Source organism: Cariama cristata, unplaced genomic scaffold (assembly GCF_000690535.1).
Source record: "Cariama cristata isolate BGI_N322 unplaced genomic scaffold, ASM69053v1 scaffold25974, whole genome shotgun sequence".
In the NCBI taxonomy this organism is placed as follows: Eukaryota; Metazoa; Chordata; class Aves; order Cariamiformes; family Cariamidae; genus Cariama; species Cariama cristata.
Window position 1 is genome coordinate 13,835 of NW_009615102.1, and position 23,005 is coordinate 36,839.

Sequence of the window (23,005 nt, forward strand, 5' to 3'; positions counted from 1 at the left end):
AGAAGCTCTCTCCCCCTTGCCAAACAGCTAGTAGCTTTCTCTCCTCATGTCGAGGTGATATTTTCACATTGTCACTGAGTGTTAAGTCTTACTTATATTTGCTTAAATTAAATATGTTTAAGGTTAACCTTTTTATAAGTGGCTTATTTAGTTTATTTGAACAGATTTGCTTTATTTTGGGTCACTAAAACCTCATTAAATTTCTGTTATCTCCAGAGTTCAATCTCTCATGAGTTCTTTCTGTTAATACTCCTGCTTCGTGCCTCTCTCTGCTTGAGTGTTACTTGTAACAGTAGGAAAGGAGAAATTTCAGGTGAAACTGTTTTCGAAGAAAAGGACTTGGTGGGTTGTTTTTTTCTTAATGAAGGAATGTATCCTTTGAAAATATGAAGATATCAATGAAGGAGAAAATTATGTTTGATGACATATTAAAATATATTTTTAGCATAATTAAAATCTGGCTGAATATATTTTAAATTACTTTTTCCTATTTTTTTTCAACACTTCCCTTTGCAAAATCATTTTGGTTCAACCTTTTCTGTAAAGTTATTCAGAAATTATCTCAAGTACTGCACATAGCAAGCAGAGCTCACTTTCCAGAATTTTGTACTTGAAAGTCAGAAAGGAACTCTTGGTTTGCCTTTCAATATTTTGAAATACAAAAGAAATAGCTGCAAAAATAAAACCATGGACAGGATTTCTTAAGGCTTTTAAACCTTTCAGCTCATCACACTGAGGACAAATCCAGATGCAGCCACACAGAACAGACGATTTCAGTTCACTCAAAATCAAAAGAAAGAAGATTCAAAAACATCAACATCAGTCACCAGCGTCAATCAGGCCAGCACATCTCGACTAGAAGGACTGCAGTCAGAGAACCACCGCTTAAGAATGAAAATTACAGAGGTATTGTTTATTGTATATACTGCTTGAGAATTTTTTTTTGGTTGCAATTCTGTAATCTGCTTAAATGTTGACTACTTTTTAGAGGAAAACATTAGCTTTCCCCATAGAAAAATATTGAAATGATAGGAAACATGATTTATATTAACAGCTAATTAATACAGTGAATACTTAGCAGGTATGATAAAAGGAAAATGTGCCTAAGCAAATTAAAATGAAACTTCCCCAATTTATTTGTAACAAGCAAATTACGCTGCTACTTCACATGGACATGCTAAGCACCGTAGAGCAATAGCTCTAGAAATGCAACCTTAACATGCAAGGGTAAGAGAGATCTGCAGCCCCAGGGGCACTTAGGAGCTGTCTTTGTTCCTGTTTATGGCTGAGTTCAGAGACTGCTGTTGTTGTTATTCCTCAGCCTCTCTGAGAGTTCACTCAAAAACTTGCTAGGCAGATTTTTACATCTCCCATGAAACAGAATTGCATATTTTCTTAAGATAGAAAATACCTTTACAGTCATGTAAGCTGACCCTTTTAGCACAAAGGCTGTGAAGTTTCTTCAGTCTCTACTGAGAGGGAGGCTAAGTACATGGAGTGCATGAATTCCATTAGAGACATAACATGTATATTTTTAATTATGTCCATCTTTGCTCAGGAGACCTCAAACAATGACAAATCAGCCTTGAAGACTGCCCATTTTGTGAGACAGGATAACCATAACTGATCTATACCTTACAAAAAATTAACCTGTTCTTGCCTAGTCTGTGAAGTATTCTCATACCTTGAAGAAAAGTTATTTTATTGCAACCATTACTTCTTCTTCCAAGTCTGAACTAATGATAATTGCCTAGGTAACCAAAAGGTGTTTACTCAGACTACCAAAGACTCCAAAAGCAAAAGTTGTCTCTGCCTTGTTAAAGCAATTTAGTTCAGCTTTGCCAGGTCCCTTTCATGTGAGAGCCTTGCAATTTTTAATGAAGGCTCAGCTGGCTACTGGCTATTTCAGTTTCTTTATCCTACTGTAGTTTTTTCTGCTAAGCCTCCTAACTCACAAGATCTCAGCCTGTGCCTCGCAAGGCTCATGACAGAGATCACAGGTAGGGCTGGTCGGGGCAACTGAGCCATATTAGTGCATGTAGGGCCTTGCTGATCGTTGTAGACTTTCCTTAACTAGATTAAATCAAATACCCAGCACCAGTAGGTCCCAGTAAGGGTCTCATTGTCAAGGGGATTTGGAGCATGCCCTACCGTGGCTAGCAGCTGCATCTCTGACTTATCTACCTTGAGTTGCTATGTCCCAGTTCTACGAGGAAACAATATAAATCTAAATTCAGCAGTTTGAAAATTCTGTTAAGCCAGTAGTGAGTGGGATGTACTCTGGCCACCATAATCTGGACAATTGTTCACAAAGAGCATCCCAGGTCACCATTAAGATGCTCGTATCTGGCTATTTTCTACTGGGGCTGTAGCCAATTGAATACAAGTGAGCCTTTGGGGAGAGCACCCTGTGTTCAGCTCAGTGCCAAAAGCCAGGGCTGTACCAACCCAGCGTTTGTGCTGTGGCTCTTCCAGACAGCAAACATCCCTCTAGTCTTAAATGATGCTTTTGGGGAGAGAGAAGACTGGGATTTTTGTTTCTTCCCCCTCCTCTAATTTACGTTATTTTCCCTCTTGGAAAACTATTCTTACAACGGCAGTTTAGTGCTAACTATCAGATTACACAGTTTAAGACACAAAAGATATAAAACGCGGGCGTAATTTTCAAATTACAAAAGTATAGAGTGTTGTCAGCCACAGAACTGAAAACTGTGCGTTGGATTTTCTTCGACATTTCACGCACACAGAGACATAAACAAAAAGTCTAACAAGAGTCTGTCTCTCCAAGAAAGGTAAAAGGAGTAAAAATAATCTTTAGGAAACAAAACATTTCCAGTAGAGTTGACTGCAGTCACTCACGTGGCTGGACATGCCCCTGATGCCATAGTTCACTTATATTCTGTATGTTTGATAATTTGATTGACTCAACAAAGTGGTTATATGCCACATTTGTACACATAAGTAAGAAATAGTCGAGAGGTTTTCAGACTGGGCTTTCTAGTGCCCATTTCTTTCTCATTCAGCAGTACATCTGAATTGCTTAAGCTGTCAACTACTAAAGCTTGTACTTCTCATATGCCCTGTGTGCAATAAAACAGCTGAATGCGGTTTGTTCCTTGTAGCATGATTTTTAGAGGTAGTGTTGTAGTGCTGTAAGAAAACTGTATTTGGCACAGTGTGGCAATTGCATTATCACCTGCCTTCTAGTCCAGTTATAGAAAACTATGCAGTTTCCGCAGATACCTGAAGCAATGACACTTGAATTTTCAGGGACTCATACTCTTTCTGTTTTGCAGCTGGACAAAGACTTGGAAGAGGTCACAATGCAACTTCAGGACACTCCTGAGAAAACAACATACATTAAGCAGAACCACTATCAGGATCTTAATGACATTCTTAGTATACGGAACTTCACAGACAGCAAAGGTGAGACTTAGTAAAATCCCTTAGTAGCTTAACCTACCAAGATTTTTAATAGCAATTTCATTGGATTGGTTCCAGAGCACTTGGACCTTGGTAAGATAGAGCTTTAAATATTTTGATTGCATTACAGAAAGTACACAGATTCCCATAATAAGCTATGTGGTACCCACTGAGTAGGTACTTCTCTGTACATATGTCTTCTATTGTATGGCCTGTGTGTTTAATACACATGGTAAAGCGTGAAACTTTTAAAAGCATACTTGTGTTCAGAAGTCAAGTTTTCTGTGCTGCATGGAGGGAGGAAAGTCACAGAATGTTTCAGATCTTGTGAGAGTTAATCGAGCCAGCCTTCAGCAGTAGGAAGCCCAGTTTAATATGTGCTCGTCTGAGTAGGACGTTCAAATCCTGCTTTTGGACACTGTTATCAAGCACATAGAAGAGAAGCATGTAAATATTTCAGTGATGATTTGGACTCTAAATGTAGAATTGAAGGCACTCATGTATGAAAATTCTTCCCTAGGAACTGATAAAAAAAGATGTCATGATGACTGTAATATTCCTAAGTTGTTTCTACTGCATCTCTTGCATCGCTCCCTGAAGAAATACATGTGAAAGAATTGCTTACATTAAAGCTATTTTGCTTTTGGGAAGCAATAAGATCTGGTGCATAGTGCAATAAACTGGAAGCCAGGACACTCAGCTTCCATTTCTGACTCTAGAATGGATCTACTTTATGGCTTTTGGCAAATGACTTTGTACATCTGAATGTTACTATATTATGTGAAAAACTAGTTGCCCTGTGTTGGGAAGTCGTAGACTTGCATGTTTGTTGCAATGCTAGTCTCAGGCTTCCTATTGATGTGGCAGAGTAAGCTTGGTTAAGTGGAACAGAAGCTACTCCTGTAAATATAGTTGTTGAAAAGTAATTTTAGAACAGCAGCAACAGTTCACATATGCTTTTGAAGTATATTGACATTTTGGTTGGATAAGGTTACTTTTTCATGTGCCTTTTGTTTTAGCCTGGGTATACACTTGGTTGTGTAACTTGTGGCAAAAAAAAAACCAAAACAAAACAAAAAAAAAAAAAGAAGAGCTCCGTAGAGTTCCCAGTGTCCTTTTTAAAATTAAAAAAACAGAAGGGGAGAAAGGAGGAAAAGGAAAATGTAAATAGCTGCTGGAGGCGTGTGATTATTGGGCTGAGATCAGCAGCAAGAACTAACATCAGTGAGTGGGATGAGGCAGTTTTACTGAGTGTTTGAAAGGAACACATAGAATGTTCCACTCATGTCAGATGCTCCAGGAAAAATGATAAATCATGAATAATATTTCAAGCAGGAAAGATACATTACATTGTGCCAAATGCCCCTCTGAGTTTGGGTATGAGAAATAAAAATTATTCTCAAGAGATACTCCGAGTATAAATTTAGGATGGGATGCTTCCCACAGCAGGTTGCACTCCATTAGCAGTACGATGCTGGCAAAGAAATCAAGGAGAAAATATAACCTTTCTGCACTTACTTGTGGCTATAGCTACAAAAGACATTGATGCCTAACTGCTGCTTAAGCAGCCGCATCCAAGACTGTCTGTGTTCCTAATTTTCCCCCAGTACAGTTCCCCAACTTCTACATTTCTGCTGCTGGGTACATATTTAAAATCACCTGTATGTATGGAGCCTTAATGTACAGAGTAGCTTGGAATGATGTATTATCGGGATTTACAGGGTAGATATTCTTCTGCATACTGAAGTGGCCGGACACAGTTTTCTGGATGGACTTACCACATAAAGCTCCACACAAAAGAGGGGAGGGGGGAAAGCAGGATGTTTTCCCTTGGCCATCTTTATATTTAATAGGTTAGAGCATTCATTCACCTGGGAATGAAGAAGACCTGGATCTCAGTTTGCAGCAGGTGTTTGAAGCTTGGTCCCACACCTGGCGGTGAATGCCCCAAGCATGAGTATTATGGGGAGTCCTGATCCTGACTCAAGTGACATCAAATATTCATACTTCCAGGCACTGAGCCACCATGTTCAACAACCCTTGCTAGCCTTTTCCTGTCCCTCCATTCCCATTTCTTCTGCCTCTTGTTTTCTCTCTTTCCCCTTTTCCCTGTCCCTTAGCTACATGTCTGAATTACCTCTCTGTTTCTCTCACTGCATCCATTCCCAATAGTCAACCTATGTGCTTAATTTAAATTTGCCATTCCAATCAAAATAACAAGGCTTTGGAGAATTCATGCTGCTGAGTCACTGCTGCTTCTGTGCAGATGCAAACAGACATCACTTAAATGGTACTTAAAAAAATTCTGGCCCTTACGGCTACAGGAAAGCTAACTCTGGCTGACATAACTGTGCTTCCTGTAGCTATGTATTTCATTTAACTTTCTGTAAATGAAAGTACAGAACCTTGAAACTATGCGTCCCTGATGGTACTTGAGCAAAGCTTCGGAATTGTAAATTATTTGTTAGCATGACCTAGAAGTGACCATGTGTCTCACCTCCACCGTGCAACTGGGAAGCCAGACCAATGTTGTTTTTAAGGTGATGACAAGGTTTGTGCCTACCTTGGACTTTGTGAAAATGTGAGCCGAGAGAGAGGGAGTAGGACAGTGAAGAGAGATGCTAAAAACAGCTGACTTGACTTGGAGCTAAAAATCATAGCAGATCATTTGCCACATTTGCACTGTGGACATGGTTGAATCCTATGTCAATCTTCTTTATAAAATAGCTTCTTGTTCTGAAGGAGTTCCCTCAGAGAATGCCACGTAGTGTATCCCCATTGCTATTGCTTACACAAATTCAGGGCACTGCACTTCAGAGAACAGATAATAACACAGGACTTATGCAATGCAGCTTGAACAAGTCCTAATCAAACATTAATATTGTAGTACACTTCAGTAGGTTTCTGATCTGTAAAAACTGTCCAGAGTTCAAATTCCTGCCTCCTATAGCCAAGTGCCAAAGGAGGTTATTTGATTCTTCCCTGCCTTCCTCACCACCCTCGTTTACGTCAAATATGGGTTTAGGATACAAAAGTTAAATTACTTTTGCCAAAATACGTAGACACAGCTGTGCGCTCCTATAACTGTCTGACCTCAGGCAAAGTTTCATAACTTTGGGATTCCTGCTTAGTTATTAACAGCAACAGCTCCGGAGCTCTTTGCTGGCACGGGGACTCCTTTACAGCACATTTCAGTACATCGCATTTAAAGAGAGATATTATCCGAGATGCTCATCTCTCATTCACAAATGTGTAATGTCCCTGAGACATCTACAGCAATTGGCTATGTAAGAAAAGCAATTAGGAAAATGTGGTTTGTCATTTATGGTTCAATTGCTTTTTTTTTAACGCAGACTTTTGTCTGTGCTGCTAGACAGCTTTGTGTGGTCAAGCAGTTCTCAACACACTCCATGGACTGTGGCTCTGGGACCTCAAATGGCTTCCCGAGTTGAATTTAAAAGGGCATCCCCTTAACTTCATTTGATACTGTCCTCAGATGATTTTGAGTCACTGCATCTGCTAGCGACCTTGGCTCTGTGCACAGCACAACATCAGCTTCTCCCCCGGCACTTGTGGGATCTGGTCTTGAGCCGCGTTACAGCCTGATTTGAGGCAGGGATGGGCGGTGGGCGAGACCAGCCCTTGGCTCGGGCAGTTCCTGTGACTGGCAGTGCCATTCAGCAAGGAGAGCCAAGCCTGGAGACATGGCTGAGTTTTCCAGGCTGACATTTGGAAAAAGGAGGACAAATGCTTGTAACTGTGATGCTGTGTAAAGAGGAAGGTTGTGCTGCACAGCTCCAGGGAAGAAATACCCTGGCACTGGCACAAACCAGAGCTTCCCAAAAGGGCTCCCTGCACCCATGTAGCCAGCATGCCAGAAACAGGAGAGACTTTCTGAAGGTAGGAGGTATTTGAAGGTAGAAGTTATTTCTACTGTGCAAGTTCCTGCAGATATAAAAGTTACTGAAGAGAAAAATAGAGAGGGAAGATACTGTGTGGTTTGGGGTGGGGAGGTTGGATAATTTTGGTATGCTTGGAATCTTACTATCTTACTCTATTTGACTTCTATTTGACATTTTATTACATGAAATTATTTCTACATGAATGATTCATAGATTGCAAGAGTTTCATACAAAACCAAGCTCAGAAGAAATCCTGCAGAAGAATCTCCATTTATTTCTACCTTTGCCAGTACATTTCAGAGTAGTGTATTAGGGAAATTAATGAATGACAGCCATCCTCAAAGTACATGCAAAGCAAGAGACAGCCTTGCAATAGTCCCCACTTATGAACAAATCCTTTTTGGTAGTTCTCTCTCTGCAGGCACCCTTGCTTGCTGAGAAAGCCTTTTCTGTTTTGAGCCAGAAAAGAGTCTTTACTCATTGCTGTAAATGGACTGGGAGCATTCATTTACATGTCAGATATGCCTACATACTGTCAGTTGTCACCCCACTCCAATGTTTCCCAGTGTTAGTTTTTCCCCAAGTAAAAGCAGCTCAAAGAAAAACAGATTTCGAAGGCATGTTGCTGCAAATGCAAAGCAAAACAGAGTTCATCTGTGACAAAGGGGGGAAATATTACTTCTGTGAAGTTAGTGCGATTCAAGCATTAAGCTTGAGATTGAAACCACAGATTCAAAGGAAAGGCTTTCACTAATAACGTCTTTAAAGCAATGCTGTTTTAAAGAAAGGATATCGTTCATTATATCCCATGTATATAGAGATATATAGAGATATGTATACTAGTTTCTATGAAGCCTAGCAAATTAATTCCAGTCCTGAAACTGGAGCTTGTTTCTATTTCAATAGGGAGACCAAACTGCCAGAGGTTCAATGCATGCCCTTCCCTGCACAGAAATAAGTCTGCAGTAAAGGGAGTTTCTTCAGATTTAAAATAGTATAAATCAGAGAAGAGTCTTGCCGGCTTTTCTTTTTAAAAAATCTTCCTTTCAAAACATAACTATCAGAAGTCATGATTTAGACTGCCTGGTGCTGTATGCTTAGTTCAGGAGAACTTTTTCTGGTATATCCAGCAGATGATGTGATCATTTTAATTTTTCCTTTCATTTTACTTTCTTTTCATCCTGTTCACATGAAAAGTAGAAACTGGCTAGTCATGTTTCACAATCCAAACAACAAAACTATGAAAAATTACAGTGGATTTTAAAAATCGACTTCTAGCTTTAAAGTTTCTCAAGTTCTTCAGTAAATCAGCAAGGTTATCTCTGCCAGATCTTGTAAGTCATTATTAAACCACACTTGGTTCTTTCTGGAGCATAAAATATGCTTTCCAGCAAAGAGAAAACAACAGTGGAATTGGCAGATGTGGGGTGAAGAGTCGTTCTGCCATCTAGTTGTAAGCCATCGGAGGAATATTGCCGCAAAAGCATAATGATGAAGATGTTCAATAAAGCTGCAGTGTACAAACGTCAACAAAACAAGATTTTAGTTGAAGAAATACAGTTTCTAAAATCTTGGAAGAAATTGCAGCAGTGGCAGTCACCTGGTGTTTTTCTGCCTGCAGCTGAACAGGAGTCGTTAAAATGCACAACGCGTTTAAGCCAGCCCAGGTAATTTTGACAGGACCAGGTTGCGGAGTGATTATACGTACGGCAGGTCTGAAGCGAGCATCACCCCTGGCAGAGGGAGAGGCGAGCAGCTGGGAGCAGTGACCTCCTCGCTGAGCCTCTCCGCAGCCAGCGCCGGGTGTGCTCTTGCAGCTCAGAGCTTGGTAATTGGAAGTTGTTTCTCTGCTGCAGGTAGGCAAAGGTCCTGAGCTAAAGCCTTCTGGCTCTCACCGACAACTGGGCAGTAGCTTTTGTTTTCTAATGAACCCATCAGTGAGTGCCATGAAAGGCCCTTGAGATCTATTTGTCTTTTTTCCCAATGGTTTTCTGAATGGAAAGTGCTCAGGCATCACTTATTCAGACTTCTGAGTTCAGGTTTGAGGTCTACGAAGGTGAAAATTACTTAGAGAGTGCTTCTGGCTAATGTAAATTCAATTTTGAAGGGAGTTGGATCATCCCGGTGCAACTTATTCAGTAGCATCTGCAGTGGCAGACAGTACCTTGAGAATGAAGGGCATTTTTCAAGTGGCGTGCTTAATGGACAGAGGAAGAAAAGATGAGGAAGTACTAAAAGCATTGCTACAGTTTCCAGGGGAAACTGGGAACTCAAATGTTTACCGTTACCCTTAATTTACTTTCTTATAATTGTTCATGTATATAAAATCGATTTCCTCCATCCTTAAGTTTTTTTACGTGCATATGGTAATAGTGTTTTTCTTAAAGCTCCAGCTCCTGAAAGCATATGACTAAGTGAGAATCTTGCTCTTCATTATTTAAATGAAAGGTAAATGAAGAAAAGAAGAAAAAAGAAAGACATTCTAGTTTCCATAGCTGCAGAATAAAAATCTAACCACTCCTCTACCAAAAAGCTTAACAACTAAGAATTGCCCAACTTCTTGTATTTTGAAAGAAGCAAAGGAAAAACAAAAAAAAATCTCAACATTGGGGCAGTTTTATGTGGATTTTGTCTGTATTTTACACATATACATTAGAATTTGCATATGGTAACCTTGTATACAGAAATTTATGCAGTATATTAAGGGCGAGTCATATGCAAGAGTGGTAGAAAAGGGTCTATTGAGAATAGCACACAGTGATATATGGGCAGTTGGTGTTGAGGGGTGAGTAGGCAGAGAATACATGATTTCTGCTCTACTTTAAACTAAATCCCCCACCTTTTTGACAAGGACCGCCTCCTTCTCTCTCTCCCTCACAGCACAACTGAAAGCACAAGAAACTCCTTTAGAGGTATACAACACAGATTAATATATGAAATCTCATATGCCCGAAGCCCAACAGTTGCCTATTACAGTCATCTGATGAAGAATTGTATCTTCAGTGGCTTTGTAAAAGGATAAATTGCTTATCTTGGCCAAAGGAGTTGAAACCTTAAAATACTTAAATAATAGATTTTTTTCATCCCTAATTCCAAGGATTATAAAATTTTAACTCTGATCTATATCATAAAGTCAGCAGTTTTCGTTGTCAGCTTAGATCAGATCAGGACTGAACATTGATTTTAATCACGGAAGTTCTTTTCTATGTGTCTGTTTATAGACATCACAAGGCTTTTATGCAAATGCCAAGCTCAATATACATAGAAATGTGATAGATGGAAAATAAAAACTGAACTCTTGTGACAGCAAATGCCACACCAGCAAACTTCAGGCTGCCTGAGATGATAGACTTTGTTGCTCATCTTAGCCACTGTCAGATTTGACTCTTTGCTGTCCTACCTTCACATCTAAACCATCACTGAATCCTGTCATATCTTCCTTTTAAGCACGCTTCTTGCTACAACAGAATTCCTTAGCTCTCTTTTACTGACATTTTGTTGCCCCAACAGAAGCCGCTTCATGTGTTCTGCTCGCCTTCTTTCTCACCCAGATCGTTCTCTTCCATGCAACATAAGCAAAAAATCTTCTCTCCTACTCTTCTGAACTGTAGCGATGCCCAAGTCTGCTCATTTTTGCATCCTCACCTATTCACTTCTTTCCAAGTTTCTTATTAGATTTTTCACAGTAAAAAGTGAATGCTACAAAATAATGCTGGGGATGACTGTACTGGGAGGGCAATTACATATGTTGGAGTTTGCCCTCAAAATATTCCTGTTTCTGCTTCCAGCTTCTTTCCTCCCTCTTTGTTTCTGCTGCTTGTTTTGTCCCACCAGTGCTTGTCGATAGCGTATATATTCCCCGAATGCTGGGACCTGCGCATTATTTGGGGCTTCTGAGTATTAGCAGAACAGAAAGGCAGCTTAAGCCTTCAATACGCGCTGTGTTTTTCATGTTTTTTACATTTTCTCTTCACTATTTTCCTACCTTTCCACCTCATACCCATTTTTACATTCAAATCCTCCAGTGTCCTTCTCAAGAATTTACCTTCAAATCCTCTTCCATGCTGCCCTAATGGCTGCAGCAATCACTGTTTTCTCTGTGTGCGTGGCAAACAACTGCCAGTGATGGATTTCGAACTGCTCTGTAATTATTTATGAAAGCTGTGCGCTGTCCTCATTACTCAGATGTTTTCCATGTGACTTTATTTGGCTTAACACAGTAGGAGACTCTCGAAAAGCAGGCAGGAACAGAAAGGAGCCCCAGCAAAGACAGCCTTCTTAAAATGCCTGTGTTCACCTGTGTTTCTCGGGGGGACCGATGCCACAGGCTTCAGCACAGCAAGCCAGGGACTCCCGGGACACCCAGGGGAATCGAGTGAAGCTACCTACGGGGAAAATGATGATCTTTTATGTCATCACTATACAGAAAAGAGAACAGCAGGAGAAAGCTTAATGAAATCATTAGCTGTCCTTCCTGCAGACAGCCTATGGACCAGTGCAACTGATATGAATCAAATTTCCGTGCTAAATGATAGCAGATAGTTAAATGATGGCACTTAATCGCTTCTGTGATTGCAAGAGTACCAAGGTTTTATATATCAATGACATTATATGAAAATACTTAAATAAGAGGTTTTTTCCATATGAAAAGGTAACAATTTTTGAGTGCAAGATAATACGATGGCACAGTTACATTAACTTTTTACACAGCCTAAGACTGGGTGAGAGAGCATGATAGGGCTACATAGAGGTGGGCAACAAGGTCTGGTTTGTGGTGGTTTGGTTTTTTTTTAAAGGAGGGGGGGGAAGCAAAGGAAGGACAAAAGAGGTTTTGTCCCTTTTCTGTTTCTTCATGGTAGTTCCTACAAAGCAACACATCGTCGAAACCATAACAGTACCAATGACTCACAGGGCAACCTGAGATTTTATTGGAATATAGGCAGAAAGAGTTTACTTTATGGCATTATGAACATCTGGGAAATTTTAAAAAGGAACAATTTTTAAATGGTCACTTGGTCACAGTAAAGTAAAATTGAATGTGTTGTACCTCCAGATGGTGAGACAGCCATTTTGAAAAATCATCTTGATCAAAATCCACCAGCACAATGGGGGTCATCAGACCCTTCCAGAACAAGCAAAGATCCTATAGAAGACATCAACTCTCCAGAGCAGTAAGTATACACCATTACATACTGGTACACAAAAAGGCACCCCTTGCTTTCTTGGGTATGCATGTGTTTGGGCATGCACACTTTTTATCATTTTAGCCATAAATTCCATCCTGGACACCAGCTGCCTTGCTGATAAGATGTTAATTTAAATGATTACATTTCATCAAAACCCCTATTTCTCTTTGATGCATTTTTATATGGGAAGACCTTCACTGTAAACCCTTTCAGCCAGCCCCAGCTACAGAGCTGGAACTCTCAGCAACAGAAGATGTGAATGGCATCTCCTGAAGCACCAGTGGGCAGCAACATTGTACTGGGATGCCTCCCTGCCACCAACTCACCATCCCCAACAAATTTAGAGGATATCAGGGGCAGTAGATCCTAAGGTGCTCCAAAGGCAAACTAACATACTTCTTTCTCTTGTCAGAAACATCCATAACATGATGTCTAAAGTTTCTGTGCAGAGTTACAGGACAAGCTGTTCCCAACCACCAATGTATATTAAGGAGGGAAGAGGATGTACATATGTGCACACACGTGTTATGACTATTGTCAAAAGCCCAAGTCCTTCCATACACCAGCCAGAGGGGTTCATGGTGTACATAGCCATTTCGTTCTCCTTCGATCTTAAGCTAGCTGAGAAATAAAAACAGTACGAGGGCTTTTCAACGTTGCCATAGCAGCTGGACCTGAGTTTTGGCACAGGAGAGCCTGCATCAAGTAGTTTCCTTTAGAAACAATGCTGCGGCTACAAGGAGAGGATAGCACAAAGCACTTGCTAGATTCATGGAGAGAAAAGAGTCTTATAGTATCAGCTTTTCTTTCTAGGAATCTATACAATAAACTCACGTACTACCCTCTACCAGCTCAGCAGGACCTGCCACGGGCCAGAGCTCAGGGAAGTGTCATTTGTCCCTGGATCAACCACTTCCCCACGGCAGCCTAGTTACATGGGCATCGCTCCATCAGGATCTGAGCTAAGAGCTGTCAGACGCCCACTTTGTACACAGGCAACTTAAAAGCTTATTTACAAACAGAATAAGTTAAACAAATTACTAGACTGAGTCACATGTTACCTCAGTGACAGCAAACCTGATTTCAGATAGCAGTTACTGCCTTGTACTACCTGATGGAGGAAAACATGTGGATTTCTAACTCAGTCCTTGCACTCAAAAAAACCCAACCCAAACCTCCATAGGAGCTAATCCACACACACATATGCACCAAAAAAGCCCCCAGTAGCTGAAATACCTGGTTATTTCACAAAAGCAGGGCTCTCGCTGAGAAAGCTCTTGTGACTTTATGGGGTCAGCAGAGTGCTTTAATGCTTAGCTATTAGAGGTGTCTTTTTCGAGCACCATTTGTCAGAAATAATGTAGTGTGAATGCAGCCTCATCTGCACATGGCCCGCTGACATTAAGAGAGATGCTAAGAGAAACACAGACACTCAGATAATCAAGCTGTCCCGATACAGATTTAATACAGAAAACAAAACAAAACAAAACAAAACACACACATTTGTTGATGACAGAATTTCCTGTAGGCTGGTGGTAACTGGTGAGAAGACTGAGATTTCCTAGATGTCTTAAACAGCGGGTCAATACAAATCTGAACAGTCACTGACACTTATGAAAAGCTTAATTAATAAAGGTCTGCTAAATCAAAAGGGTGTCACATTCAGCACTTACACAGCTGTGACTGTGCCAGGTCCAAGGGGCAACATCTCCCCTGGGGATGCGTTGGCAGTTTGGCTACCAGAGCCAGACCACCCAGGCACCGTGGCCCTGCCAGAGAGGAGACGTGTAGCCGTCTTCAGGACTAGGGTTTTGTGACTCCCTTTCTTTGACAAGAAATTGCCTCTTTTCAAACTTCTGCTCTTTAAGAATATCCTTCTGCACGCATTTGCTTTTTTTTCAGCTTGTCTGGTCGCACTTATGGCCTTCTGTGGTTATTAAATAGATCATTTTTGTAAAAAAAACAATAAGAGTTAAAGACAAACTGTAGTTTGTGCCTTCTTTTTCTCACTCATAAGGCATCTAATGGAGAGGTAGTCACATAGTCTGCCAAACTATTTCTTATTCAAGAACACAAACCTCAAGGACATTAGTCTGAAAAAGATTTCCTCTTTGCCACAAACCTATGAAAGGAGAACATTAAAATAATAATTTACCTGCAGAAATGTTAACTCTTTAACGGCTATAGCAAAAAGGAGCATCACAGATTCCTGTTACTGCCAGCACTCAGGAAAGCTAACGTCTTCCAGTATGAAAGTTCTTGCAGAGGGCAGAAAAGAGTTTGATTTGGGATTTTTTTCATTCTTTCTTAGCATTAGTGCTACATTTGACTGACTGCAAGTGTGATCCCTTGTCCTGCAGTTGTGTTCAAAGTGAAGGCACAGCAGTACACATGCACTTCAGGCTCAGTAGTGCAGGAAGCTGTTTCACTTTTGTTGATGGGGGGATGTTTATATCACCTCAACCAGAATGTGAAAAACATTTGTTTTGTGCTTGGCTCAGGTTTAGAACCCTGTACCTAAGGAAAATGCAGTCTGTATGACTGTAAAGCAGCCTTAGAGCATGAATATAGATGATTCACAGTTCCCTTTGCCTCTTACTTGCTGTCATGGATTAACCCCAGCCAGGGACTAAGCCCCACCCAGCCGCTCATTCACTCTCCTCCCCATGGGATGGGGGAGAGAATCAGAAAGGTAAAAGTGAGAAAACTCGTGAGTTGAGATAAGGCAGTTTAATAGGTAAAACAAAAGCTGTGCACACAAGCAAAGCAAAACAAGGAATCCATTCCCCACTTCCCATGGGCAGGCCGGTGTTCAGCCATCTCCAGGTACACAGGGCTCCGTCGTGTGTAACGGTGGCTTGGGAAGACAAACACCATCACTCCAAAAGTCACCCCCTTCCTTCTTCTTCCCCCAGCTTTATACACTGAGCATGACGTCATACGGTACGGGATATCCCTTGGGTCATTGGGGTCAGCTGTCCCGGCTGTGTCCCCTCCCAACTCCTTGTGCACCCCCAACCTCCTCGCTGGTGGGGTGGGGTGAGGAGCAGAAAAGGCCTTGGCTCTGGGTAAGCCCTGCTCAGCAACAACGAAAACATCCCTGGGTTATCAACACTGTTTTCATCCCAAATCCAAAACACAGCCCCACGCCAGCTACGCTGAAGAAAATTAACTCTACCCCAGCCAAAACCAGCACACTCCCTTTCCTGCTGGGCAGGAACCAGTAGGTTATCCATAGTGCCACATAAAAATTGCAATACCCAGTCAGACCATCAGACATGACGAGTAAAAAGTGGGTGCTGGCTGCTTTCTCTCCTGTTCATGCTGGCTGCACAATGTAAATTAACACTGCCTATAGTAGGCAAAGCCATCCTGGTGCACAGGCTCAAACCCTGCACTTTTATTTTCCATGGTCCTTATTAGCGTACTCCGTAGCACAGTTGTATTAACTTGTGCTCTCCTGGGTAATGCTCAGCCACAATCTGGTATTCAGAAACGCTGTTTGGGGGGAGCTTAGCTGCATGGATGGAACCTGCACTCTGCCAGTTCCTCTCAGGTCCAGAGAGCAGCTTGAACCAGTTTAGAATAGATATAATAGTTCATTTCCCAGTAGGCCAGGGTGTCTCTCATGTAAAGTCAAATCTTTTCTGCTGGGCAGTGCTGCTCATTTATCTAAAAAATCACATCAGTCAGCTTATCTGCATGATGGCCACACAAATACATTCAATGGGATATCTTCCATGACCCTTAAAGACGTTCTTCTGTGCACCTTCATTCCTGTATGTTGTCCCATCTCATCAGTGACCTATATTTGGTGAATTAGTTTTTGGCACCAATAAAATTTATACTGTTCTCATTTTAACAGCAACAATATGTAACAGTCTTCCAGATCTCTGAGTAAGGGTGATAATAGATTTCTGCAGGACTGGACTAAAACCTGCCATTTTGATAGACTATTTCCTATATGTTGTCATTTTTGTAACCTTCAAAGCAGCTAATCGCTGTGTAACCTTTATAATAGAAACCACCTTGATTTTTTTGGAGCTAAAAGACAGTCAAATACCCTGCTGGAACCAGTTCTGTCAATTTTAGTAAGCAAAAATTCTTATCAAAAAAAAGACTGGATTATTGCATTACAGCTATATACCTCAGCATGAACATGGCTCTGTTATGTTTCTTCACTGACAGTGGTTCACGTTAGTTTATCTTTGATCCTACTCAAATCTGTTGTTAAAATAAGGTGAATTTAGAATGGTTAGTTTACTTGCTAGTAAACATCTTGCTTTATTGTAATCTTTTAGAACTTCTCCAGCTCCCCAGCAGTTGCTAAAAATCAACATTAATGGGCTGAGGAATTGACTGAATGCTTAGACATGGTTTATAGACTCCCGCAGATCTTCAGATGTTCGACTGTAACAGCAGTTGTTTCAGCCCCCCCACTTACCAATGGATCTAATCAGTGGTTTTCTATAGCAGAACCAAAATACTTTTCAAATGCCTTTGCCCGCTTTGTAGCATCGTGCATTCCCAAGTGCATTGCATTGTGTTCCTATGTGCATTGACATTGGAATTCAAGCTTTTACTGGACTTTATCTATCCCTAATAAATGGCATTTCTGTACAGAGCTGAGGATATATGCCCCATTCTAACACAGTACGCTGATGAGTGGCTGTTTTGTGTGTGGCACCACCTTTCCTTTCCATCTCCTTCAGCGGTTGTCTATGATTCTATGATTTTAAAACCATTCATACTAACCATTCCCTCCCCAATATACCTGACCACACATATGTTTTGACATATCTATATTGTATGGACAACTCAAAAAAAATTCATAGAATCATAGAATGCTTTGGGTTGGAAGGGACTTTTAAAGGCCATCCAGTCCAAGCCCCCTGCAATGAGCAGGGACATCTTCAACCAGATCAGGTTGCTTAAAGCCCCGTCCAGCCTCGCCTTGAATGTTTCCAGGGATGGGGCACCTACCACCTCTCTGGGCAACCTGTGCCAGTGTTTCATCACCCTCATCGTAAAAAATGTCTTCCTTATATCTAGTCTAAATATACCCTTTTTCAGTTTAAAGCCATTAATGCTTGTCCTATCACAACAGGCCCTACTAAAAAGTCCCTCCCCATCTTTCTTATAAGCCCCCTTTAAGTACTGGAAGGCTGCTCTAAGGTCTCCCCAGAGCCTTCTCTTCTCCAGGCTGAACAACCACAACGCTCTCAACCTCTCTTTGTAGGAGAGGTGCTCCAGCCCTCAGATCATTTTTGTGGCCCTCCTCTGGACTTGCTCCAACAGGTCCATGTCCTTCTTGTGCTGAGGACCCCAGAGCTGAAGGCAGTACTGCAGGGGGGTCTCACCAGAGCGGAGCAGAGGGGGAGAATCCCCTCCGTGGACCTGCTGGTCACGTTGCTTTGGATGCAGCCTAGGATACAGTTGGCTTTCTGGGCTGCGAACGCACAGGTCATGTCTGGCTTTTCATCCACAAGTACCCCCAAGTCCTTCTTGGCAGGGTTGCTCTCAATCCCTTCATCCCCCAGCCTGTACTGATACTGGAGATTGCCCCAAAAGCATTGACAAAATGTGGCAGGGGTGGGGGAAGGGAAAAACCAGTGATATTGGAGGAAAAAAAAAAAAAAAACCTACAAAGAGTGAGACAAGGTACAAGATTTACTTTCACTTAAGGAGAAAATAGCAGTTTTGTTTGGATTTTGTTACTTTTTTGTTTTGTTTTGTGTTTCCCCCTAAGACTTTTGCCTAAATTCTTAATTATGTGAAAGTCTGCAGGCTATAGCCCTCTGCCCCAATTCCAGGAACCAAGTTTTCAAGTGAAAGTAAACTTTTAGTTCAGTTAAAGCAAAATTTGCCACCCACTGCTGCCACCGTTGGCATAGCTAAATAAACATGCTTTGTCCATGGTATAGCTCACACTTAAATGGGTGAAAAAAAAATCCGATTCACTTGATTATGCAACTGGATTCTCTTGGAATAGCTTCAAAAAGCTCTTTAATGAGAAGTCTGTAACAGTTGAACAAAGTAAGCATTTCCACTGGTGGGAAAATAAGTGCAGGCAATTCTGCGTTTGACCCTGCCATGAGAGACAGAATGACAATCCGCAGCATCAGGCTCTTAAGGATTCAGCACATGGAAGCAGAGAGCCATGCCACCTCTGCACTCCTTGGGAACAAGGCATGATTTCATTGATAGTACCAGAAAGAGTTGGGCACAGTAGCAAAATAACAATGAATGGATTTTGTTTAGTCCCAGGAATGCATCGCCAGCACTGTAATGATCAACGCTATGGATTAATCATACTTTGCATCAAACTTTTAAAGGGAGTTGGGGGGGCGGGGGGCGCGAAATGAGAAAGTTTCCCAGCTCGGCAACCTACAACTATTTTCATCGCATCTCTGTATAAACAAGCCTTAGATTGTAGTGAACAAACTAAAGAGAAGCAGCATTACGTTTCCTTCTGTTTGAATTTGAAAGCAATACTGCTTGGTCCCCAAGCAGCGCAATGATGCCTTGGTAGCTGTCTCAGCTTTATAACACAAAGTTGAAAAGGAATGAAATGTCGTTTGAATTTGAAAGGCTGTCCAAAGGCAAGCTTTCAAACATACACTTCTTATAAATGCCTGTCTATACCCAGTCACTATATCAGATAACAGGGAAATAAAAATTTAAAACTGTATTGTACTGATACAATGCTTTGTATGGGCATTTTTCTTCTGGAATCAAAAGGCCTGTCTTTGGTTCAGCTCTGTCACTTTGACACCTGTCTTCTCTTTAAAATGTCCCTCCTTGTTTCAAGAGTGAATGTCTCCAAATGCAGAAGCAATCCTAGTACGATAACACTTCAATCACTGGAAAGCTCAGCTGGATTTTGATTTTATGTAAGGTGCCGGTACATCCACAGCATGGGGGTAGCAGAGCGCATGTCCCATGGCACTGTCCTCTCCATGGAGAGGGGTTAGCTGGGCTGTCTGTGAGCACAGTTTATTGTCCCTTTAAAAAAAAAAACCAACCAAAACAAAGCCCCACCGGTTATGATGATATCAATCTGCTTGGAAAATTGGATACAGGGTGTTGGGTTCCTAAATGCTGAATTTTGGTGCAGGTAGTAGGTTAAACTGCTTTTAGAGTGCCAGCTCCTCGGTCCCACAGCACTGACTGTGGGAACTCGACAGCATTCAGCACCTCAAAACCACAGGCTTAAACTGCAAAGAGGAACTACTTGGAAAAAGCCATCAGTCTGAATTCCCTCCCCCTCTCCCTCTATGCACCTGTGTTTGCCTTAGCTGGAGTTGCAAAAATGCCATCCCTAATTCTGACATCCTTGTGCTAAGTGATGCATGGCTTTAACCTCAGCCAGTGACCTCGTGCGTGTCTACGCCGTTAGCCAGGGCTCTGCATGCAATAGATCACTTTGTAAGGGGCGGGGGGTTGCTAAGCCATATGCCCTCATCGCACACTTAACTTTTTCCAGTATCAGCAGTCTAACAATTACTCTGAAAGTGCCTGGGTATTTCAGAAGATTGTGGGATGCTGAGAATGCACCCTTAGATTCCTTTGCCATGTCTAGCCCGTCAAAAAAATTCCCCAAGGAGCAATAACACCGCAGTGGCATAGCTCACCAGCAGCGAGCGTCACGCTCTTGGCATTAACCCTCTCTGTCACAGCGGCAGGCACAGAAAATACCCTTGCAGCAACCCGCAAGCATATCAAGCATGTAATGTATTACATTTTCCTCTCGGCTAATGCTTCTTTCTCTCTGTCTCTCCCGCAGCATACAGCGTCGGCTGTCTTTGCAGCTGCCCATTCTTCATCACGCCTACTTGCCATCCATAGGAGGAGTTGATGCTAGCTGTGCCAGTCCCTGCGTAAGCCCCAGTGCCAGCCCGCGGCACAGACACGTGCCGCCCTCCTTCCGAGTGATGGTTTCGGGGCTGTAGGAAAGGGAGATCAGTGCTTCCTGAACTGCTTTTAAGTACTTAATGACTGGACTAAACATCTGACCTAGAACTCTGCTACAAACGTGTAACATTGGCTCTTACCGCAGAGGAACTACCGCTGAGGCCGTCGTCACGGGAGTGCCCGTGTAACTCGTGTGGGAAGGCAAAGAAGAAGGACACAAGGAGTTTGATCTGTAGCCTTATTCATGGAGTTTTTATTTCTTCACGTAGAAGTCACTGAAAAACGTTTCTTCCCAAATTTCTACTAGCAACAAGGAGGCTGGGAAATACAGATCTTGCAAAAAAGACGCTAGGAAAACAAAAAAAACAAAAACAAAAAGAAAACACTCAAATGTCACTGAGCTTTATGTGGCTGCTGAGAACATGCAATTCTATACTGTATCCATGTAAGGAAAATACAATGGTTGAGCTCTACCATATTTATTGAAATAGATACACTCATTTTTACAAGGGTTGTGTTAAATTGCTGGAAACATTCTGCACTGGTTAGTCTTGCTTGTTTTCATTTCAGGGACAATGTTCGATAGGAAAGGAGGATTTATGAGAAATGATTCTTCGGGTGTCATTGAGGCTCTGCAGTGCTGTGAGCAGGGTCACCTCTGACTTGCAGCTGTGCGTGAAACCCAAGCAGAGGCTGAAGCTCCAGCTCCGAGTTGTCACCAGCTGGAGAGCTGCTGGTTGGAAGTGGAGCACTTCACCCTTCTCCAGGGATGATGGTAGTGACTGCTGACCATCTGCAGCTTCATTTTAGCAAAGTTTCTGCACCTATTTCAGAATAAACAACACCAACCGTAATGTACTAAACTGTCTGGAAAAGTCCTAGGGCTGGTATCTCAAGAAGCTGAGGACAGATGGGTGGTAAAGTCTTAATGTCACAGGACGGATTGTTTTTCATAGTTTGTTTGAATTATGTCACACATAATTACAATAAAATTAATTTAGTGGGCTTGGGGGGGAGGGATTAGGGCACAGCACTTTGCTGCTGCAGGCAAAGCCTGCAGAGCACATAGATGTGAATATACACTATGTTTGCTTTGTACCTGCGTGTGTGACAGTTGTAGCGGATAATAGAGAGGACAAATCAAATTTACCAATAGAATATTTTATCTGAATCCTAAAAGGACTGTGAAAAAAAACAGTGAGTTTTGTACTTTAGCTCCATCCCCTGAACTGAAGTAATTAGGAGGAACGATAGTGGCATACCGTCTGGACCAGCTCTGGAGCCAAACCCCCAGGCAGAGGTGAGATGCACATGCAGCTTCTTTTTCCAAGGAACTGGAAATGTGGCATCTCACTCCCAGGGCTGTTTGCTAAGAGTAGAGGGGAAAAAAACCACATGAAACACCCACTGGGCTCTCAGTTTTCTTTGACCAATGCCTGTGCACCTCAGACCAAACCTTTGGAATGACGTTTCTACCAAGGTTTGACAATCAGCAATGACTGAAACAAGCTGAAGAAGTTCATTAGCTGAGGGACTTAATCGCAGCTTTGACAAGCTAGTATAAATCTCCATTAAAAATAAAACACACCTCATAGTGGCCAAAACCAACATGAATATGTATCTGAATCTTACAATCAGGAGCATCACAAAATATTTCACTTGACACATACAGTAAGAGAGGTTATGGAAATATCTGTAGCTTTTAGAACAAAAACATGTAAGTATAAACACAGATAAAATAGAGCTCATTACTCTGTTTAAGCACTAAACACTGACGTTGTCACTCAATGTGTGTTGACAGTATTCTCTTGCTTTATTAATATCATCAGGGCCTGGTTTATTTTAAAAGGAATGTTAATTTTTAAAAAGAGAAAATTACAATATTGTATATAATGTATACACAAAGATCTCTGTAGAAATATTATTCCAGCTTAGCAGGAAAAACAAAATTCAGAAGTATCGAACCATTGGAGGTGAGTGTGTGTGTGTGTCTGTAACTTCGTGAATACTGACTGTGTGACGTTTATTAGGTTTAAACCATGCAGTACATTCTTTGTCTCAATGATCCTGTAGTTTCTCCCATAACATTTTTTTTTTTACTTTACTGCAGATAACAAGACCAACCAAGTGAATATAGCTATTTAATGTTTCTGTTCTTTTATACTGCAGCAAAAATGTACTGTAAATTTATGAAGAGGCTGTGCCCCAATGGCATTTTCCAATGATGTTAGTGCACAAATGCTTTAAACTAGACTGGAACTGCCAGAATAAAATGTAAATGAAGAATTTCTTGTATAACCTTATACTGCATGAGATCAATTTTTAATAAATTGTTGCAAATCTGTTTTTATGAATAAAATATATAAAACCTAGCTTTTTGGACTCAGCGCCCTCTTCCCCCACAGCAAAACCATTTTTAATGTGTATGTGTGTCTATGTATATATATAAACAGAGGTATATATAAAAGCCTCCCTGGAGAAGGAGGAATCCTATTACACCACCACATTGTAATAAAAAGTCAAAGTACACATCCTAATAGTTGAAGGGTTCATATCTAGAGAAAATAGATAAACGAGCTT

At 41.4% G+C, this 23,005-nt stretch overlaps 1 protein-coding gene across 1 annotated transcript; it reads left to right on the plus strand.

Moving 5' to 3' along the window:
* Positions 1-723: 723 nt before the first annotated feature.
* GABBR2 (gamma-aminobutyric acid (GABA) B receptor, 2) lies at positions 724-20,801 on the plus strand (the record flags this gene model as incomplete). The annotated part of the gene is made up of 4 exons (XM_009699702.1): positions 724-906; positions 3,297-3,426; positions 12,379-12,496; positions 20,298-20,801. Coding segments are annotated over 4 exons (597 nt in total), but the record flags the coding sequence as incomplete, so codon positions are not given.
* Positions 20,802-23,005: the final 2,204 nt, after the last annotated feature.